This window comes from Lepidochelys kempii, chromosome 17 (genome assembly GCF_965140265.1).
Source record: "Lepidochelys kempii isolate rLepKem1 chromosome 17, rLepKem1.hap2, whole genome shotgun sequence".
Classification (NCBI taxonomy): Eukaryota; Metazoa; Chordata; order Testudines; family Cheloniidae; genus Lepidochelys; species Lepidochelys kempii.
Genome location: NC_133272.1, coordinates 23,737,415 through 23,757,097, shown reverse-complemented (window position 1 = coordinate 23,757,097; position 19,683 = coordinate 23,737,415). Strand labels below are relative to the sequence as shown.

Below are 19,683 nucleotides of genomic sequence, written 5' to 3'. Positions count from 1 at the left end.
CCCGCCCATCTCTCCATTGAGGAATGGACAGAGTTCTTCTGCCCGATGTGTCGGGGAGAGAACATTCATTCCCAGTGTTCCCAGGAGAAGCAGTTTGCCCTTGAGATGGGTGCCACAGTGAGAGGCTGGTTGCCCTGACAGAGGGCACTTGTGTTAGTGGTGACCCTGCAGAGATGAAGATGAAGCCAGATAACGAGGTTAATGGTCACAGGTGTGTAGGTTGCTGTGCTCTTGTTAACCTTACATGTGCTAATTCTTTTCTGGGCATGAGTTGTGCACACCCTGCAGTACCATTACTGTCTGCCTACAGCCTCTATACTGGTTTTTCTCTTTGCTATAGGTGAGTCTGGAGGAAGATAGAGGGAGAAAAGAGTCTGGATTTGAATTGAGAGATCTGGACCCAAGCCTTGTGATGATGGTGAGTACTTTCTCTAGTCTCTCTCTCTCTCTCTCTCTCTCTCTCTCTCTGCGCCTTTTGTTCATCTCTCTCTGCTCTCTTCAGAGCTTTACTCTCTCTCCCTGCAGTAGGTGGAAACTCCAGAGTCCATGCACCTACCTTCTGCATCTTAGATACAGCCAGTGTGGTTGCATCTGAGATGTTCCAAGCTGTGGCAATAGCATCTGAAGTAGAACCCAAACTGCTGGGGAATGGAGAATGAATTAAGTAGAAGAAAGGGATCAGAACAAGTATGTGCCATTGCTTGGTGGCACCTAAGTGAGACGATAGTGTTGTCTGGCAGCAGTTGTGTGCTAGCCCTGGCCTCTGGCCACTAGAATTTTCCCACCTTCGACACTGGAGGGCTCTGGGATCCAAGAATTATGCAAGAGGCCCCTTGGCTTTTATTACAGACCTGGGAGTGGATGCTTAGGTTGCTGTGTTGCTTTGAGGAGTGATGATGTGACTCCAGAAAAGGTAAAAGTTGGTTTCCTCATCATTTTGAGCTTGTATCATGGTGGGAGGACTTCCCTGCCATATGATTCCAGGTCGAAGAAGGATGTTAGCCCTAACAAAGGAGGAGTTGATTAGATTTTTTTAGTTCAAAAAGAAAAAGAAAAAAGATGAATGAGCATCCAAACTCTAAACCAAGACTGTAGGGAAGCTTATATGGAAAAAGAGGGGTGTGTATGTGTGTACACCCCCATCCGTGAGAGAGGCTGGACATGTATCAGAGCAGAAGTGTCTGTAGGGAGTCAGTCTGAGAGCTCTCAGACTATGTCTACACAGCCTGCAACAGCGAGCCTCCCAGCCTTGGTTGAAAGACTTGGGATTGCGGGGCTCACACTAGTGCCCTAAAACTAGCTGCGTAGACAGTGCTTTGAAGTTGTGGTTCGGCTGGGGCTTGGGCTTCATAGCCTAGGGAGAGAGGTGGGATTCTGAGCCCAAGCTGCAGCACAAAGCACCGTCTGTAAAGCTACTTTTAGAGAGCTAACGTGAGCCCTGCTAGCCCAAGTCTGTCAGCCTGGTCTGGGAGGTTTCTTGCCGTGGGCTGAGTAACCATACTCCGTGTTTGAGACAGCGCATTGATTTTAAAGGAAAATATCATTCCAGATGAACCGGATCAGTTTTTGATCAATGAGAAAAATAATTATTCAAGGGCAGATAGTAAGATTGATTTTAGGAGAGTATATGGTACAGCACCTCTTGGAAAACTCACTGATTCGTTTGCTTAGAAATTTGCACCATCACATGTGTTGAAAACTGACTCATGGAAGTAAACAATGCCCTGTGGGCACCATGGTAGTTGGTGTTCAGTCTAGCCCGGTTAAAATTTTCATGAAAAGAAATATGTAGTTTAAATTCCAGCAGTTTAGGGCGTGGTTATGGATCTCTTGCTCAAGCTGGTGAGCAGTTACTCACATGAGTTGCCCCACTGAAGTCAACGGGATTGCTTGTCTGAGTAACTGCTCAAAATATGAATAAGGCTGTTCAGTCTGGCCCTTATCTAGGTAAAGAACTATTTTAGTAGAGGTAACATTTTCAAAAGCAACTTTGACACTAAGGCGCCTAAGTCCCATTGACTTTCAATGAGACTCCAGTGTCGCTTTTGAAAATATTACTCTAGGTCAGGAGTCCTCAAACTGGGGGTCGGGACCCTGCAGAGGATCACGAGGTTATTACATGGGGGGTCGTGAGCTGTCAGCCTCCACCCCAATCATAGAATCATAGACTATTAGGGTTGGAAGAGACCTCAGGAGGTCACCTAGTCCAATCCCCTGCTTAAAGCTGGACCAACACCAACTAAATCATCCCAGCTAAGGCTTTGTCAAGCCAGGCCTTAAAAACCTCTAAGGATGGAGATTCCACCACCTCCGTAGGTAACCCATTCCAGTACTTCACCACCCTCCTAGTAAAAAAGTTTTTCCTAATATCCAATCTAAACCTCCCTCAATGCAACTTGAGACCATTACTCCTTGTTCTGTCATCTGCTACCACTGAGAACAGTGTAGAGCCATCCTCTTTGGAACCCCTTTTCAGGTAGTTGAAAGCAGCTATCAAATCCCTGCTCATTCTTCTCTTCCGCAGATTAAACAATCCCAGTTCCCTCAGCCTCTCCTCATAAGTCATGTGTTCCAGTCCCCGAATCATTTTTGTTGCCCTACGCTGGACTCTTTCCAATTTTTCCACATCCTTCTTGTAGTGTAGTAGCCTTTTCCACTGAATGCATCCGATGAAGTGAGCTGCAGCTCACGAAAGCTTATGCTCAAATAAATTTGTTAGTCTCTAAGGTGCCACAACTACTCCTTTTCTTTTTGTGAATACAGACTAACATGGCTGCCACTCTGAAACCGATTCTTGTAGTGTGGGGCCCAAAACTGGACACAGTACTCCAGATGAGGCCTCACCAATTTCAAATAGAGGGGAACGATCACGTCCCTCGATCTGCTGGCAATGCCCCTACTTAAACATCCCAAAATGCCGTTAGCCTTCTTGGCAACAAGGGCACACTGTTGACTCATATCCAGCTTCTCACCCACTGTAACCCCTAGGTCCTTTTCTGCAGAACTGCTGCCGAGCCATTCGGTCCCTAGTCTGTAGCGGTGCATGGGATTCTTCCATCCTAAGTGCAGACTCTGCACTTGTCCTTGTTGAACCTCATCAGGTTTCTTTTGGCCCAATCCTCAATTTCTCTAGGTTACTCTGGACCCTATCCCTACCCTCCAGCATATCTACCACTCCTCCCAGTTTAGTGTCATCTGCAAACTTGCTGAGGGTGCAATCCACGCCATCCTCCAGATCATTTATGAAGATATTGAAGAAAACCGGCCCCAGGACTGACCCTTGGGGCACTCCACTTGATACCAGCTGCCAACTAGACATCATTGATCACTACCCGTTGAACCCGACGATCTAGCCAACTTTCTATCCACCTTATAGTCCATTCATCCAGCCCATACTTCTTTAACTTGCTGGCAAGAATACTGTGGGAGACCATGTCAAAAGCTTTGCTAAAGTTAAGGAACAGCACGTCCACTGCTTTCCTCTCATCCACAGAGCCAGTTATCTCGTCATAGAAGGCAATTGGATTAGTCAGGCATGATTTGCCCTTGGTGAATCCATGCTGACTGTTCCTGATCGCTTTCCTCTCCTCTAAGTGCTTCAGAATTGATTCCTTGAGGACCTGCTCCATGATTTTTCCAGGGACTGAGGTGAGGCTGACTGGCCTGTTCCCAGGATCCTCCTTCTTTCCTCTTTTAAAGATGGGCACTACAGTAGCCTTTTCCAGTTGTCCGGGACTTCCCCCGATTGCCATGAGTTTTCAAAGATAATGGCCAATGGCTCTGCAATCACATCCGCCAACTCCTTTAGCACTCTTGGGTGCAGCGCATCCGGCCCCATGGACTTGTGCTCCTCCAGCTTTTCTAAATAGTCCCGAACCACTTCTTTCACCCTCATGTTTTTCTCCCAGGGGATCCTGCCCATCAGTTCCCTGAGGAAGTCAAAGTCTGCTTTTCTGAAGTCCCGGGTCCATATTCTGCTGCTTTCCTTTCTTCCTTGTGTCAGGATCCTGAACTCGACCATCTCATGGTCACTGCCTCCCAGATTCCCATCCATTTTTGCTTCCCCTACTAATTCTTCTTGGTTTGTGAGCAGCAGGTCAAGAAGAGCTCCGCCCCTAGTTGGTTCCTCCAGCACTTGCACCAGGAAATTGTCCCCTTCACTTTCCAAAAACTTCCTGGATTGTCTGTGCACCGCTGTATTGCTCTCCCAGCAGATACCAGGGTGATTGAAGTCTCCCATGAGAACCAGGGCCTGCGATCTAGTAACTTCTGTGAGTTGCCGGAAGAAAGCCTCGTCCACCTCATCCCCCTGGTCCGGTGGTCTATAGCAGACTCCCATCACGACATCACCCTTGTTGCTCACACTTCTAAACTTAATCCAGAGACTCTCAGGTTTTTCTGCAGTTTCATACCAGAGCTCTGAGCAGTCATACTGCTCCCTTACATACAGTGCAACTCCCCCACCTTTTCTGCCCTGCCTGTCCTTCCTGAACTGTTTATATCCATCCATGACAGTACTCCAGTCATGTGAGTTATCCCACCAAGTCTCTGTTATTCCAATCACATCACAATTCCTTGACTGTGCCAGGACGTCCAGTTCTCCCTGCTTGTTTCCCAGGCTTCTTCCATTTGTATAGAGGAACTTGAGAACTCCCTGATCATCCCTCTTTCTCAGTATGAGGCAGGAGCCCTGCCCTCTCGCGCGCTCCTGCTCGTGCTTCCTCCCGGTATCCCACGTACCCACTTACCTCAGGGCTTTGGTCTCCTCCCTCCGGTGAACCTAGTTTAAAGCCCTCCTCACTAGGTTAGCTAGCCTGCTTGCAAAGATGCTCTTCCTTCTCTTCGTTAGGTGGAGTCCGTCTCTGCCTAGCACTTCTCCTTCTTGGAACACTGTCCCATGGTCAAAGAATCCAAAGCCTTCTCTCCGACACCACCTGCGTAGCCATTCGTTGACTTCCACGATTTGATGGTCTCTACGCAGGCCTTTTCCTTCCACGGGGAGGATGGACGAGAAGACCACTTGCATCTCAAACTCCTTTATCCTTCTTCCCAGAGTCTGCAGTGATCCGCTCAAGGTCATTCTTGGCAGTATCATTGGTGTCCACGTGGAGAAGCAGGAAGGGGTAGTGATCCGAGGGCTTGATGAGTCTCGGCAGTCTCTCCATCACATCGTGAATCCTAGCTCCTGGCAAGCAGCAGACTTCTCGGTTTTCCCGGTCAGGGAGGCAGATAGATGACTCAGTCCCCCTGAGGAGAGAGTTCCCGACCACCACCACCCACCTCCTTCTCTTGGGAGCGGTGGTCGTGGAACCCCCAACCCTAGGACAGTGCATCTCATACCTTCCAATCAGCGGAGTCTCCTTCTGTTACTTTCCCTTCCCTCAGATGTATCATCTAGTCCACTCTCCGCATTAGTACCTATGGAGAGGACATGAAAACGGTTGCTTACCTGTATCTGCGCCGGTGCATGAACGCTCCCCTTTCTTCTTCTGGAGGTCACATGCTGCCAAATTTCTTCACCGTCCTCCTATCCCCGCAGTGCAGCCTGCTCTGAATCTTCAGAATGTTGTCTGTAGAAACATATCCTGACGTCTGTCCAGGAAATCTTCAGTTTCTCTTACGCAACACAAATACCTGTTGCTCCAGACCTTGAACCTTCTCTTCCAATATGGAGACCAGCTTGCACTTTGTACAGACAAAGTCGCTTCTGTCCTGTGGAAGAAAGACAAACATGGCACATCCAGTGCAGGTCACAACAGTGGAACACTCCCCATCCATATTACTTTCCTTCTACGAGCTTCCTCAGGAGTTGTAGTAACTACTCAGAGAAGCCGGCAAGATGTAAGCCTCAGTGGGCTATCTCCGGGCAAACTCCCAGGCAAACTCCCTGTTAGCCTCTCCGCTGTTCGCTGCTCAGCTGGTTCCCCCAACCCCGGTTTCCTCAACCCCAGTTCCCTCAACCTCTCCTCGTAAGTCATCTGCCCCAGCCCCCTGATCATTTTTGTTGCCCTCTGCTGGACGCTCTCCAATTTGTACACATCCTTGCTGTAGTGGGGGGCCCAAAACTGGACGCAATACTCCAGATGTGGCCTCACCAGTGCCGAATAGAGGGGAATAATCATTTCCCTCGATCTGCTAGCAATGCCTCTATTAATACAGCCCAATATGCCGTTGGCCTTCTTGGCAACGAGGGAGCACTGCTGACTCATATTCAGCTTCTCGTTCACTCTAAACCCCAGGTCCTTTTCTGCAGAACTGCAGCCTAGCCACTTGGTCCCCAGCCTGTAGCAGTGCATGGGATTCTTCCTTCCAAAGTGCAGGGCTCTGCACTTGTCCTTGTTGAACCTCATCAGATTTCTTTTGGCCCAATCCTCCAATTTCTCTAGGTTACTCTGGACCCTATCCCTACTCTCCAGCTTATCTACCTCTCCCCACAGCTTAGTGTCATCTGCGAACTTGCTGAGGGTGCAGTTAATCCCATCATCCAGATCATTGATAAAGGTCTTGGAGCTGGTTTTTTTCAACATCAATGCCTGGGGCACGCTACTTGATACCAGCTGCCAACTAGACATCAAGCTGTTGATCACTGCCCATTGAGCCCGACAATCTAGCCAGCTTTCTATCCACCTTATAGTCCATTCATCCAATCCATACTTTATAACTTGCTGGCAAGAGTACTGTGGGAGACCGTATTAAAAGCTTTGCTAAAGTCAAGAGATATCACATCCTCCGCTTTCCCCATAGCCACAGAGCCAGTTATCTCATCATAGATGGCAATCAGGTTGACCAGGCATGATTTGCTCTTGTTGAATCCATGTTGACTGTTCCTGATCACCTTCCTCTCCTCCAAGTGCTTCAAAATGGATTCCTTGGGGACCTGCTCCCTGATTTTGCTGGGGACTGAAGTGAGACTGACCGGTCTGTGGTTCCCCGGGTTTTCTTTCTTCCCTTTTTTAAATATGGGAACTATATTTGCCTTTTTCCAATCATCTGGCACCTCCCCCGATCGCCACAAATTTTCAAAGATAATGGCCAGTGGCTCTGCAATCACATCAGCCAACTCCCTCCGGACGCTTGGATGCGTTAGATCTGGACCCATGGTGTTGTGCATGCCCAGCTTTTCTAAACAGTCCTTAACCTGTTCTTACACCACTAAGGGCTGCTCACCTCCTCCCCATACTGTGCTGCCAAGTCAAGCAATCTAGGAGCTGACCTTGTCTGTGAAGACCAAGGCAAAAAAAGCATTGAGTACTTCAGCTTTTTCCACATCATCTGTCACTATGTTGCCTCCCCCATTCAGTAAGGGTCACACGCTTTCTCTGACCACCACCTTGTTGCTAACATACTTGTAGAAACTTTTCTTGTTACCCTTCACATCCCTTTCTAGCTGCAACTCCAATTGTGCCTTGGCCTTCCTGATTACACCCCTGCATGCTCTAACAATATTTTTATACTCCTCCCTAGGCACCTGTCCAAATTTCTACTTCTTGTAAGCTTCCTTCTTGAGTTTAAGGTCACCGAAGATTTCACTGTTAAGCCAGGCTGTCGCCTGCCATATTTGCTATCTTTCTGCACTTCAGAATGGTTTGTTCCTGTGCCCTCAATAAGGCTTCTTTAAAATACAGCCAGCTCTCCTGGACTCCTTGCCCCCTCATATTAGCTTCCCAAGGGATCCTGCCCATCAGTTCCCTAAGGGAGTCTGTCTGCTTTTCTGAAGTCCAGGGCCTGTATTTTCCAACTCTCCTTTCTTCCTTTTGTGAGGATCCTGAACTCAACCATTTCACGTTCACTGCTGCCTAGGTTGCCACCCACTTCTACTTCCCCTACCAATTCTACCCCAAACCCCGCTTTTGCCTCCAGCATTTATAATGGTGTTAAATATATTAAAAAGTGTTGTTCATTTATAAGGGGGGTGGGTCGCACTCAGAGGCTTGCTGTGTGAAAGGGTTCACCAGTACTAAAGTTTGAGAACCACTGCTCTAGGTAGGGATTCTAACAGTGGAACCTGAATTTTCTGCTGTAGTTAAAAGAGAAAAAAGATTTCTTTTGGAGCTCCCAGTTTTCACGTGATCATAAGGAAGTGTGGTGTGTAACCTATTATTTAAATCAGCTTCTGTACCAGATGATTGGAGGATAGCTAATATGTCACTAATTTTTAAAACGGGCTCCAGAGGCGATCCCGGCAATTACAGGCCAGTAAGCCTAACTTCAGTACCAGGCAAACAGTTTGAAACTAGAGTAAAGAATAGAATTACCAGACACATAGATGAACACAATTTGTTAGGGAAGAGTCAACATGGCTTTTGTAAAGGGAAATCGTGCCTCACCAGTCTATTAGAATTCTTTGAGGGCGGGGGTCAACATACATGTGGACAAGGGTGATCCAGTGGATATAGTGTACTTTAGACTTTCAGAAAGTCTTTGACAAGGTCCCTCACCAAAGGCTCTTAAGCAAAGTAAGTTGTCATGGCATAAGAGGGAAGGTCCTCTCCTGGATTGCTAACTGGTTGAAAGATAGGAAACAAAGGGTAGAAGTAAATGATCATAGAATCATAGTCAGTTTTCAGAATGGAGAGTGGTAAATAGGGGGGAGGGATAGCTCAGTGGTTTGAGCATTGGCCTGCTAAGCCCAGGGTTGTGAGTTCAATCCTTGAGGGGGCCATTTAGGGATCTGGGGCAAAAATTGGGGATTGGTCCTGCTTTGAGCAGGGGGGTGGACTAGATGACCTCCTGAGGTCCCTTCCAACCCTGAGATTCTATGATTCTACAAAATAGTGGTGTCCCCCAGGGGTCTGTCCTGGGACCAGTGATGTTCAACATATTCATACATGATCTGGAAAAAGGGGTAAACAGTGAGATGTCAAAATTTGCAGATGATACAGAGCTACTCAAGGTAATTAAGTCCAAAGCAGACTGCCAAGCATTACAAAGGGACCTCATTCAACTGGGTGACTGGGCAACAAAATGGCACATGAAAATCATTGTTGATAAATGCAAAGTAATGCACATTGGAAAACATAATCCCAACTATATTTACAAAATGATGGGGTCTAAATGAGCTGTTACCATTCAAGAAAGAGATCTTGGAGTCACTGTGGATAGTTCTCTGAAAACATCCGCTCAATGTGGAGTGGCAGTCAAAAAAGCTAGCAAAGTTAGGAAAGAGATAAATAAGACAGAAAAAATCATAATGCCTCTATATAAATCAGGGGTTCTTAAACTGGGGGTCAAAAGGTTATTACATGGGGGTCACAAGCTATCAACTTCCACCCCGAAACCCTGCTTTGCCTCCAAAATTTATAATAGTGTTAAATAAAAAAAAAAGTGTTTATAATTTATGGGGGGGGGGGTGTCACACTCATAGGTTTGCCGTGTGAAAGGGGTCACCAATACAAAAGTTTGGGAAACACTGATCTAAATCCATAATATGCCCACACCTTGAATACTGTGTACAGTTCTGGTCACCCTATCTGAAAAAAGATATTGGAAGAGATACACAAAAGGGCAACAAAAATGATTTTGGGTATGGAACAGTTTCCAAACAAGGTGAGATTAAAAAGACTGGGACACTGAAGCTTGGAAAAAACATCACTGAATGGGGATACGACAGAGGTCTATACAATCATGACTGGTGTGGAGAAAGTGAATCAGGAAGTGTTGTTTACCGCTTCACAGAAGAACCAGGGGTCACCCAATGAAACTAACAGGCAACAAGTTTAAAACAAACAAAAGGAAGCACTTCTTCACACAACACACAGTCAACCTGTGGAACTCATTGCTGGGCATGTTGTGAAGGCCAAAAGTAATACTGGATTCAAAATACTGTAGAATTAGATAAGTTCCTGGAGGATAAGTCCATCAATGACTATTAGCTAAGATGATCAGGGATGCATCTCTGTGCTCTGAGCGTATGTAGTCTCTGTTCGCCAGAAGCTGGGAATGGACGACAGGGAATGGATCACTCGATTGCCTGTTCTGTTCATTCCCTCTGAAGCAACTGGCATCGGGCACTGTTGGAAGACAGGATACTGGGCTAGATGGACCTTATGTTTTCCAAGACCTGTAGCTTTTGTGCTAAAATGATTGGTCTCTGTCAAAAGCCAGATTGTCTAATTTATTTTGCTTTGGTTTATTTTAAGAAGGTTTGCACCAAATCCCCTCAGTCATTTTCAAGGTATCAGATACTTTTCCTGCATAAGAAAATTGGATTCCATTATTTTGAGGAGTTAGTTACAAAATGACTGAACTTTTGAAATTTCAAAAAACTTTTTTAAAATCAAGGTTAACATTTGAACATGTGGCTCTACGCCCACACCATAGGGAATGTTGTCAGTAACATGTAAGGTGTTCATGGAACTATAGAGGCTGTGGATATGTAGAATCATAGAATATCAGGGTTGGAAGGGACCCCAGAAGGTCATCTAGTCCAACCCCCTGCTCGAAGCAGGACCAATTCCCAGTTAAATCATCCCAGCCAGGGCTTTGTCAAGCCTGACCTTAAAAACCTCTAAGGAAGGAGATTCTACCACCTCCCTAGGTAACGCATTCCAGTGTTTCACCACCCTCTTAGTGAAAAAGTTTTTCCTAATATCCAATCTAAACCTCCCCCACTGCAACTTGAGACCATTACTCCTCGTTCTGTCATCAGCTCCCACTGAGAACAGTCTAGATCCATCCTCTTTGGAACCCCCTTTCAGGTAGTTGAAAGCAGCTATCAAATCCCCCCTCATTCTTCTCTTCTGCAGGCTAAACAATCCCAGCTCCCTCAGCCTCTCCTCATAAGTCATGTGTTCCAGTCCCCTAATCATTTTTGTTGCCCTTCGCTGGACTCTCTCCAATTTATCCACATCCTTCTTAAAGTGTGGGGCCCAATATGTGTGCACCTATAGCTATTTAATGCAGTAGCGAATTGCTTTTTAATGCAGTTGACAAGTTGTGCTGGTAAACTCCACAAGCCGTAAGGCTCCAGAGCACTACCACTGATTGTTTGACTCCTGGTGATGAATCCGGCAGAGTTTGTTAATCAAAAGCTGAATCACCTTTCTATCAAGGTGATTGAACTTTGCAGGTAGACCTTGTTGTTAATCAAACCCAAGTAACTGCAGACCTACTAGCTTATGAGCTTTGTTGGCAAAACCTGTGGCAGTGAGTTCTGAATAACACCAGATATTTCTACTCGTTTAAAAATCTTTTTAGAAAAATCTGCAAAAACTGCACTGCTAAGATTCCACAATTGCAAGAAATCGGGAAATGCAAAATTACATTTCCAGCAAATTGCACTTGACATATGTAGTGTTTTTTTCCCTATTTTTCTTATTATACATGTGTCTTAATCTATTATCCTCTCTCCTTAAGTATGAACTGCAAAACATAAATATAAAATGTTACATTAATGCAAGAGTGAGCTGTCTTGTTGGGCTGAACACTATTCAGAGCTATACTCTCAAGAAACATCGCCAGCAAATCAATGGACCAAATACCAATTCTACAGGTCATACCAGAGCTAGATGTGGTGCCCACTGTAAAAGAGCTAAGCAAGACGATTGATTTGCTATCAAGAGGCAAGGCCCCTGGAAAAGATGGCATCGCAGTGGAAATTCTCAAGTGCAGGTGCGACGGGACGGACTGTCCCCGCACTGGGACTAAGAGGGTTAACCCTTCCCTCCTAGCAGAGGAAGCCACGCCCCCTGAGGCTCTGCTGGGCATGCTCCGACTGGAGGTCAGGTATAAAAGCCTGCAGAGCTGCTCAGTCAGGGCTGGCGGCCGAGGAGGAAGGACGCTCAGCGGAGGCTCCAGCCCAGGAGCGTTACAGCCCTTACCGGGGAGAGCTGAAGAGCCAAGAACCTGGACCGGAGGCTCGCAGCTATCAGAACCCCAGGAAGCGTCTGGTGCTGAGAGCCCTGGAGACCCTGATGCCACAGGGACTACGGCGACCGGAGGACTGGTAGGAAGAGACCCAGGAAAGGTAGAAGAGTGGTACCTCCCACTACTATGAGGTCAACGTGTTTCGGTCGGATTCCCCGCTGACCCTGTGGTGGATCACTCCGCCCCAACAGGGCCCTGGGTTGGAGCCCAGTGAAGGCAGGTGGGCCCGGGCTCCCCTACCAGGAGTCACTGCCCCCCCCCCTTTTTTTTCTTGAGACGACATAATTCCCTGACCCCTAGCTTGCCTCAGAGGATTTAGAGGGACCCAGGCCATTGGGCCATACTGCTCTAGGAGTGTACTATATGGACTCCAGCTGCTGGGCCGCGCTATCCCACTAGGGGTAGAGATTTTAGGGGGACTCTGGCCATTGAGAGACACTGTACGGACTACCGGAGGGGTAGTAGAACAGACGTAGGCGCAGAAAGGTGGGGTTACCCCTCGCCCCCTCCCAGATCAAAGGGGTGGATGATGTACAAAACTCGCCACATGTGGAGGAGAATGTGGGCATCGATCAGGGCCTGATAGAAGGACCCACATATACAGAATGGAGACTGACAAGCTCCTGAAATGGCTGCTGGAAAACCTGCAGCAACAGGCTGTACAACAACAGCAACAGCAGACGCAGTTGTTACAGCAACTGGGTACCCAACCACAACTGTAGGCAACAAAGCAACAAGAATCACAGCAACAGCTGGTGCAGAAGTTGGCTGCCCAACAGCAAGTGAGTCAATATCGACTCTGTCAACAGGTGGTGACCTTGTTGAATACGGCATCTAGTCCCCCCACAGCCCAGACGGAGGAGCACCTGGGGATGGCTTTGGGGGACTGTCAGTGCGGCTGACAAAGATGGGGCCAGGGGATGACCCCGAGGCTGCCTTAGTGACTTTTGAATGGGTAGCTACTGCCACTCAATGGCCCCCAGAGCATTGGGCCACTATTATAGCCCCGTATTGAACAGGACCAGTGCAGGTCGCTTACCGCAATCTCGACCCACAGAGGCACTGCAATATGAGACGGTTAAGGCTGCCATCCTAGACCAGGCAGGCATCAATCCAGAGATGTACCGGCAGAGGCTACGTCGGGAGAAATATCCACCTGGAGCCAGGCTGCGGGCAGTAGGCCAGAAGGTCCGCGACCTCTGTTGGAGGTGGCTAGGGCCTGAGCGCCGTACTAGTTGCCAGATGGCCGAGGCTGTAGCGTTGGAGCAGTTCCTCCGGATCCTTCCCATTGGGGAGGAAGGAGTGGGTGCAGCGACACCGGCCGAGGGCCCTCGCGGAGGCTACATCCCTTGCCGAAGACTACATGGCGGCAGAGCCAGAGGAGTGAGCAGGTCGTAAGACAAGGACTTCAGGAGGGGGATACTGACCCCCAGAAGGGGCGGTGCATAAGACTAGCAGGGGAAGTTCCTCTTTGTCCTTCCAACAGATGGGCTCTCCGACAACCCTCAAGGCCCAAGGTCCCTTGGGGGCGCGCCTGTCCCAGGGCCAAGAGGAACCATCAGGTGCATCAAGTCTCCCGCAAGGCACCCTACCCACGTAGGGGAATCAGAATAGATGCTACCAGTGCGGACAAATGGGGCACTTCAGGAGAGAGTGCCCCTACATGGACTGTAATTATGGACAGGTCCTAACAGCAGACCAACGAGCCCGGAAGGATGGGCCACCAAAGATTGTGATCTCGGTGCGAGTGGAGGGAACCCCAACCTTAGCACTGGTGAACTCGGGGTACAGCCAGACCGTCATCCGCATGGGACTGGTAGAGTACTCCCATCCCCTCAGGGCACCGATACAGTTACAATGTATACATGGGGACGTGACGTCTTACCCCACCATTTGGGTGCAACCGGAGGCCGCCCAACAGAAGGCACGTTGCTTAGTGGGGGTGGCTCCTAGATTAGCGTATCCCGTGGTGTTGGGGCACGACTGGTTGGGTTTTGCTGACCTTATATGGGGGTGGAGCGGAAAGCCTGAGAAGAGGAAGAGAGCCCGCTATGGGAGGCAGGGTTTATTAGGCCAACCCGGGCCATAGGACCCCTTAGAGGGGACGTCGAGAGGTCCCAAAGTAGACGAAGGGAGTCAGGCCCCGACCGACGGTCCGACAGGGGAAGGGATGAGTTGGCTGGATATTGATGGAGATTTCCTGGAGGAACAGAGAGGGGAGCCGAGCCTTAGCCAAACCTGGGAGCAGGCAGCCAGCCGGGCTGGAGAGGCCCGTCCTTGGCAGTATCGGCCCCAAGGCCCCCATTTTGAAATCCACAAAGACTTACTTTATCGGGTGGCCCAGGAGCCAGAAACACAAGTCAAGGTGCGGCAATTGTTGGTCCCACGGAGGTTCCAAAGAGGACTACTCCGTCTGGCTCACTCAGTCCCCTGGGCAGGACATTTGGGGCGAGAAAAGACCTTACTAATAGTAGCCCAATGATTTTTATGGCCAGGCATACTCCAAGAGGTCTGGGATTACTGTCCCTCTTTCCTGGAATGCCAGAAGGCCGGCCCGAAGGGGTACCAAGGGCCCCCCTTGTACCTTTACCAGTGATTGGCACTCCTTTTGAGCGGATTGGCCTCAACCTGGTGGGGCCCCTGGAGAAAAGTAGCTCAGGCCATAGATACATCTTGGCTGTAGTAGACTATGCGACTCGGTATCCTGAGGCAGTACCATTACACAAACAGCCATGGTCCCCATCATCATCAACAAGCTATTGCAGATATTTTCCCACTTGGGGTTGCCATGAGAGATATTGACAGACCAGGGCACCAATGTAACCTCCAAGTTGATGGCAGAACTCTACCGATTATTGAACATCCGTGCCCTTAAGACCTCCGTCTACCATCCCCAAATGGACGGGTTGGTGGAACACTTTAATGGGACCCTGAAGAGATGCTACAGAAATTCGTGGGGGACGACCCCCGCCAGTGGGACAAGTTCCTGCTAGTGCTCGTCTTCACCATACATGAGGTGCCACAAGCTTCCACCAGGTTCTCCCCATTCGAGCTCCTCTACGGGAGACAACCCTGGGGGATCTTAGACCTCCTGAAAGAAACCTGGAAGGAGCAAGAGACCCGCGTCAGAGGTTCAGTCCAGTATATCTTCCGTTTGAGGGAGCGGCTTTGGGAACTGGGCACCCTGGCCAGGGAGAACCTGTTACAGGCACAGCGCAACCAGCAGATCCAGTACAATTGGAGGGTGAAGATGAGGAACTTCAAGCCAGGGGACCGAGTCCTGCTGTTACTGCCCTCCACTGAGTCTAAACTATTAGCCAAGTGGCAGGGGCCGTTCGAGGTGGTCCGGCTGGTGGGGCCCCTTGATTACAAGATACAGGTGTCCCGATGACAAAGGGACACCCGGGTATACCACGTAAACCTGCTGAAGGCATGGAAAGACCGAGCGGGTTTTATGATTGCCCCATACTTCCCAGAACCCGAACTTGGGCCATTAGCCGGCGGGTACGAAGAGTCAAGCACAGTAACCATTGGCTGAGAACTCAACCTTACCCAGCAAGAACAGGTGCGGCAAGTGGTAGCAGCTTTCCCCACGGTATTGTCTGCTCGACCAGGAAGAACGACGGTGACCAGTCACCACATCGCCACTGTCCTTGGCCAAAAGGTGAGAGAGAACCACCACCTGCTTCCCAAGGAAATGTGGGCGACCGTGCGGAAGGAGTTGGAATCAATGCTAATCCTGGGGGTGGTGGAAGAGTCGAAGAGTGAGTGGAGGAGTCCCATAGTGCTGGTCCCCAAGCCAGACGGCTCGGTGAGGTTTTGCATCGACTTTTGCAAAGTGAACGCTATCTCTCGCTTTGATACCTCCCCCATGCTGCGGGCAGATGAGTTGCTGGAGGGACTAGGCCACGCAGAATTTATCTCCACCCTGGATTTAACCAAGGGTATTGGCAGATTCCCCTGACACCTGCCTCCTGAGCGAAGACAGCCTTTCCCACACCGTTCGGCCTTTTCCAATTTATAGTGATGCCTTTCGGGTCACATGGTGCTGCGGCTACGTTCCAGCGACTCGTAAACCAGGTACTGAGCCCCCATAGTTCATATGCTGCAGCATACCTTGATGACATTGTCATTTATAGCACAAGCTGGGGAGACCATATTCGGCACCTCACAGCAAATCTGGCCAAGTACTATCAAGGACAACGGGAAGTGACTTTTATTTAGGCTGTATGGTAGGGCAAGGAAAATTACACCCCATGGTAGATAAGGTACAGGCTTTGAGGGACTACCCCACCCCTAAGTCCAAAAAAACAAGTATGGCAGTTCTTATGGCTGGCAGGATATAATAGGTGGTTTGTCCCTAATTTCTCGACACTGGCCGCCCCCTTGACAGACCTAACGAAGAAAACACAGCCCCAGAAGGTCCAATGGACAGAAGAATGTGAGAACGCTTTTCATGCACTCTGACACCAGCTGACCCAGGAGCCCGTGTTAACCCAAACCAACTTTACGAAGCTCTTCATTCTCCAGACGGACGCATCAGGAGTGGTATAGGAGCTGTATTGTCACAAGAGGTAGAGAGGGAAGACCACCCCACGCGAGACGCACTACTCTACCATAGAATGGGAGGCCCTCGCAGTTAAGTGTGCAGTCGACACGCTGCGGTATTACTTGTTGGCCAACTCCTCCTTAGAGAGTGATCACGCCCCCCCTTCGCTGGATCAACAGCATGAAAGAGATGAATGACTGGATCCTGCGGTGGTATTTGTGCCTCCAGCCATATTCCTTTCAAGTGCTGAATAGGCCAGATAAGGCAGATAATGCAGACTTTTTCTCCGGGCGGGCGAAGAGGAAGACTGGGAGGGGGAAACCCCGACCACCGTTCTAAGGGGGAGGGTGTTTGAGGGGGCGGACCGTCCCCGCAGTGGTACTGAGAGGGTTAACCCTTCTGTCCTAGCAAAGGAAGACACGCCCCTGAGGCTCTACTGGGCATGCTCCGACTGGAAGTCAGGTATAAAAGGCTGCAGAGCTGCTCAGTCAGTCAGTTTAGGGGGACTCTGGCCATTGAGACACACCGTACAGACTACTGGAGGGGTAGTAGAACAGACGTAGGCGCAGAAAGGCGGGGTTACCCCCTCGCACTCCCCCCCCCAGATCAAAGGGGTGAATGAGGTACAAACCCCGCAACAGCGGGAAAGACAGCCTATTACTATATGTTCATCAGCTGCTACTTAAATGCTGGAAAGAGAGAGGTACCACGAGAGATGCACGATGCAAACATCATCACTTTGTATAAAAATAAAGGCTAAAACTGCCACTGCAACAACTACAGGGTATCTTGTTACTCAGTGTAGCAGGAAAAGGTTTCAGAAAAGTCATCTTAGTGCACCTACAACAGCTGGCAGATTGTGTCTACCCTGAATCACAGTGCTGATTCACGGCTAGAAGAGCAACTATAAACATGATATTTCTCTGCATCAACTCCAAGAAAAGTGCAGAGAGCAAAACCAACTATTGTACATCACCTTTGTGGACCTAGCCAAAGCATTCGACACAGTCAGCAGAGCAGGTCTATTTGCAATACTAGAAAAGATAGGATGCCCACCAACCCTGTTATGTCTTATACATTCATTCCACAACATGAGAGCAACTGTCCAGTTTGACGGGTCCACTTCGGACAGATTTGAGATGAAAAATGGAGTGAAGCATGGATGTGTTCTTGCCCCTACACTTTTGGAATCTTCTTCTCCGTACTCTTGAGCTGTGCATTTAAGGACATGAAAGATGGAGCCCATCTCCACACAATATCCGATGGGGAAATTCTTCAACCTGTCCGACTTAAGTCAAAGACCAAAGTAAAACAGGTGCTAATCAGGGAACTTCTATTCGCTGATGATGCCTGCCCACATAGCTCACAATGAGGATCTACTACAAGAACTCATGTACTGCCTTTCAATGCCTGTCAGGCATTTGCTGTCACCATAGTATCAAGAAAACGGTTGTATTAGGACAGGGGATTCCACAAGATCTTTCAATTACCTTAAATGCAAACCAGTTAGACATAGTCCAAACATTGTTATTTAGGTTCTACAGTGACCATCAACCTCTCACTGGATGAAGAACTAAATGTTTGCATTGGAAAGGCTGCCACCACGTTTATCACATTAACTAACTCAAACAATTCAAAGCTTACCATCAAGACCAAAATGTTAGTATACCAAGCTTGAGTCCCCAGCACTCTCATGTATGGTTGGGAAACATGGACAACGTATGCTCTTCAGGAGAAAAGGTTAAACAGTTTCCACCTACTTTGTTTATGCCACATACTCAACACCAAATGGCAGGATAAAGTCACCAATGCAGAGGTTCTTTGAAGGGCAGATTTACCAAGTGTGACAGCCCTGCTCAAGCGAAGACAACTGCGCTGGCTGGGCCATCTGAGTAGGTTGGAAGACGGATGCATACCTAAGAGCATGCTATAAGGGGAGCTATCAGAGGGAACAAGAACAACAGGTCGTCCCAAGCTTCACTATAAAGACAAAAAGAAAAGGAGTACTTGTGGCACCTTAGAGACTAACCAATTTATTTGAGCATGAGCTTTCGTGAGCTACAGCTCACTTCATCGGAGTAGCTGTAGCTCACGAAAGCTTATGCTCAAATAAATTGGTTAGTCTCTAAGGTGCCACAAGTCCTCCTTTTCTTTTTGCGAATACAGACTAACACGGCTGTTACTCTGAAACTATAAAGACAGATACAAGCGAGATATGAAGGAATTTGGAATTGATCCTGACTGACGGGAAAACTTGGCAAGTGATCGTGGCAAGTGGCGCAATCCTCTCCATCAGGGTATCAAAGTCCATGGCAGAAGCTGGCTCCTACAGCTTGAAGAGGAGCCCGTAGGAAGCAAGCAGCTCCTAACCAAAATACAGACATTTGCAATAACTGCCAAAGATCATGCAAATCTCTGATTGGACTAGTCAGGTACATCATAGGCTGCAGTGCCCACCATCTCTTGCAGACGAAAGGATGCCAACAAAGGAGCTGTAAATTTGAAGTCACTAAAGTCAGGAAATGAAAAATGTAAAGCTCTCTTGGAGCAATGGGAACTCTGCTGCTTTACATTTATGCAATAGTTTGGGTTCCTAATGTGGCTGTTAAGTGTATTCCACGGTCTTGCAGGGAACCTAGTTTCTCCATCGATAAGATTGACACTAGCTTTCTATTAGAAGTATGATTTTTACACTTGCACCTATATTGTTCCGAATATCAGCAAAACTAAACCAAGCCACATCAATTTTCACAAGTCATCTTAGGTTAGGGTGGATTTTTTCTGGAAAATTTGACTCTAAACCAGGAGTCAGCAACCTTTTAGAAGTGGCGTGCGGAGTCTTCATTTATTCCCTTTAAGGTTTTGCGTGCCAATAATACATTTTAACGTTTTTTAGAAGGTCTCTCTCTAAGTCTATATATTATATAACTAAACTATTGTTGTATGTAAACAAGGTTTTCAGAATGTTTAAGAGGCTTCATTTAAAATTTAAATTAAAATGCTGATCTTACGCCGCCAGTCCGCTCAGCCCGTTGCCAGCCTGGGGTTCCGTTCACCTAGGCTGGCAGCAGGTTGAGCCGGGCTGGTGGCCGGGACCCCAGACTGGCAGTGGGCTGAGCGGCTCAGCCCGCTGCCACTCAGCCCGCTGCTGGTCTGGGGTTCTGTCTGCCGGCTCCTGCCAGCCAAGGTCCCGGCTGCCGGCCCCGCTCAGCCCGCTGCCGGTCTGGAGTCTCCGCCCTGTCCACATAGAGTAGGGTACCTACCTTATG

General features: G+C 48.6%; 1 protein-coding gene across 1 annotated transcript in view; it reads left to right on the top strand.

Annotated features, from left to right (window-relative positions):
- The first annotated feature begins 344 nt into the window (after positions 1–344).
- Positions 345–19,683, top strand: part of MTMR4 (myotubularin related protein 4) — an 82,756-nt gene continuing 63,417 nt past the window's right edge. Inside the window, exon 1 of the mRNA XM_073315767.1 lies at positions 345–418. Within this exon, the coding sequence (XP_073171868.1) occupies positions 413–418 (6 nt within the window). The 5' untranslated portion in view covers positions 345–412. The remainder of the gene's footprint in view (positions 419–19,683) is intronic.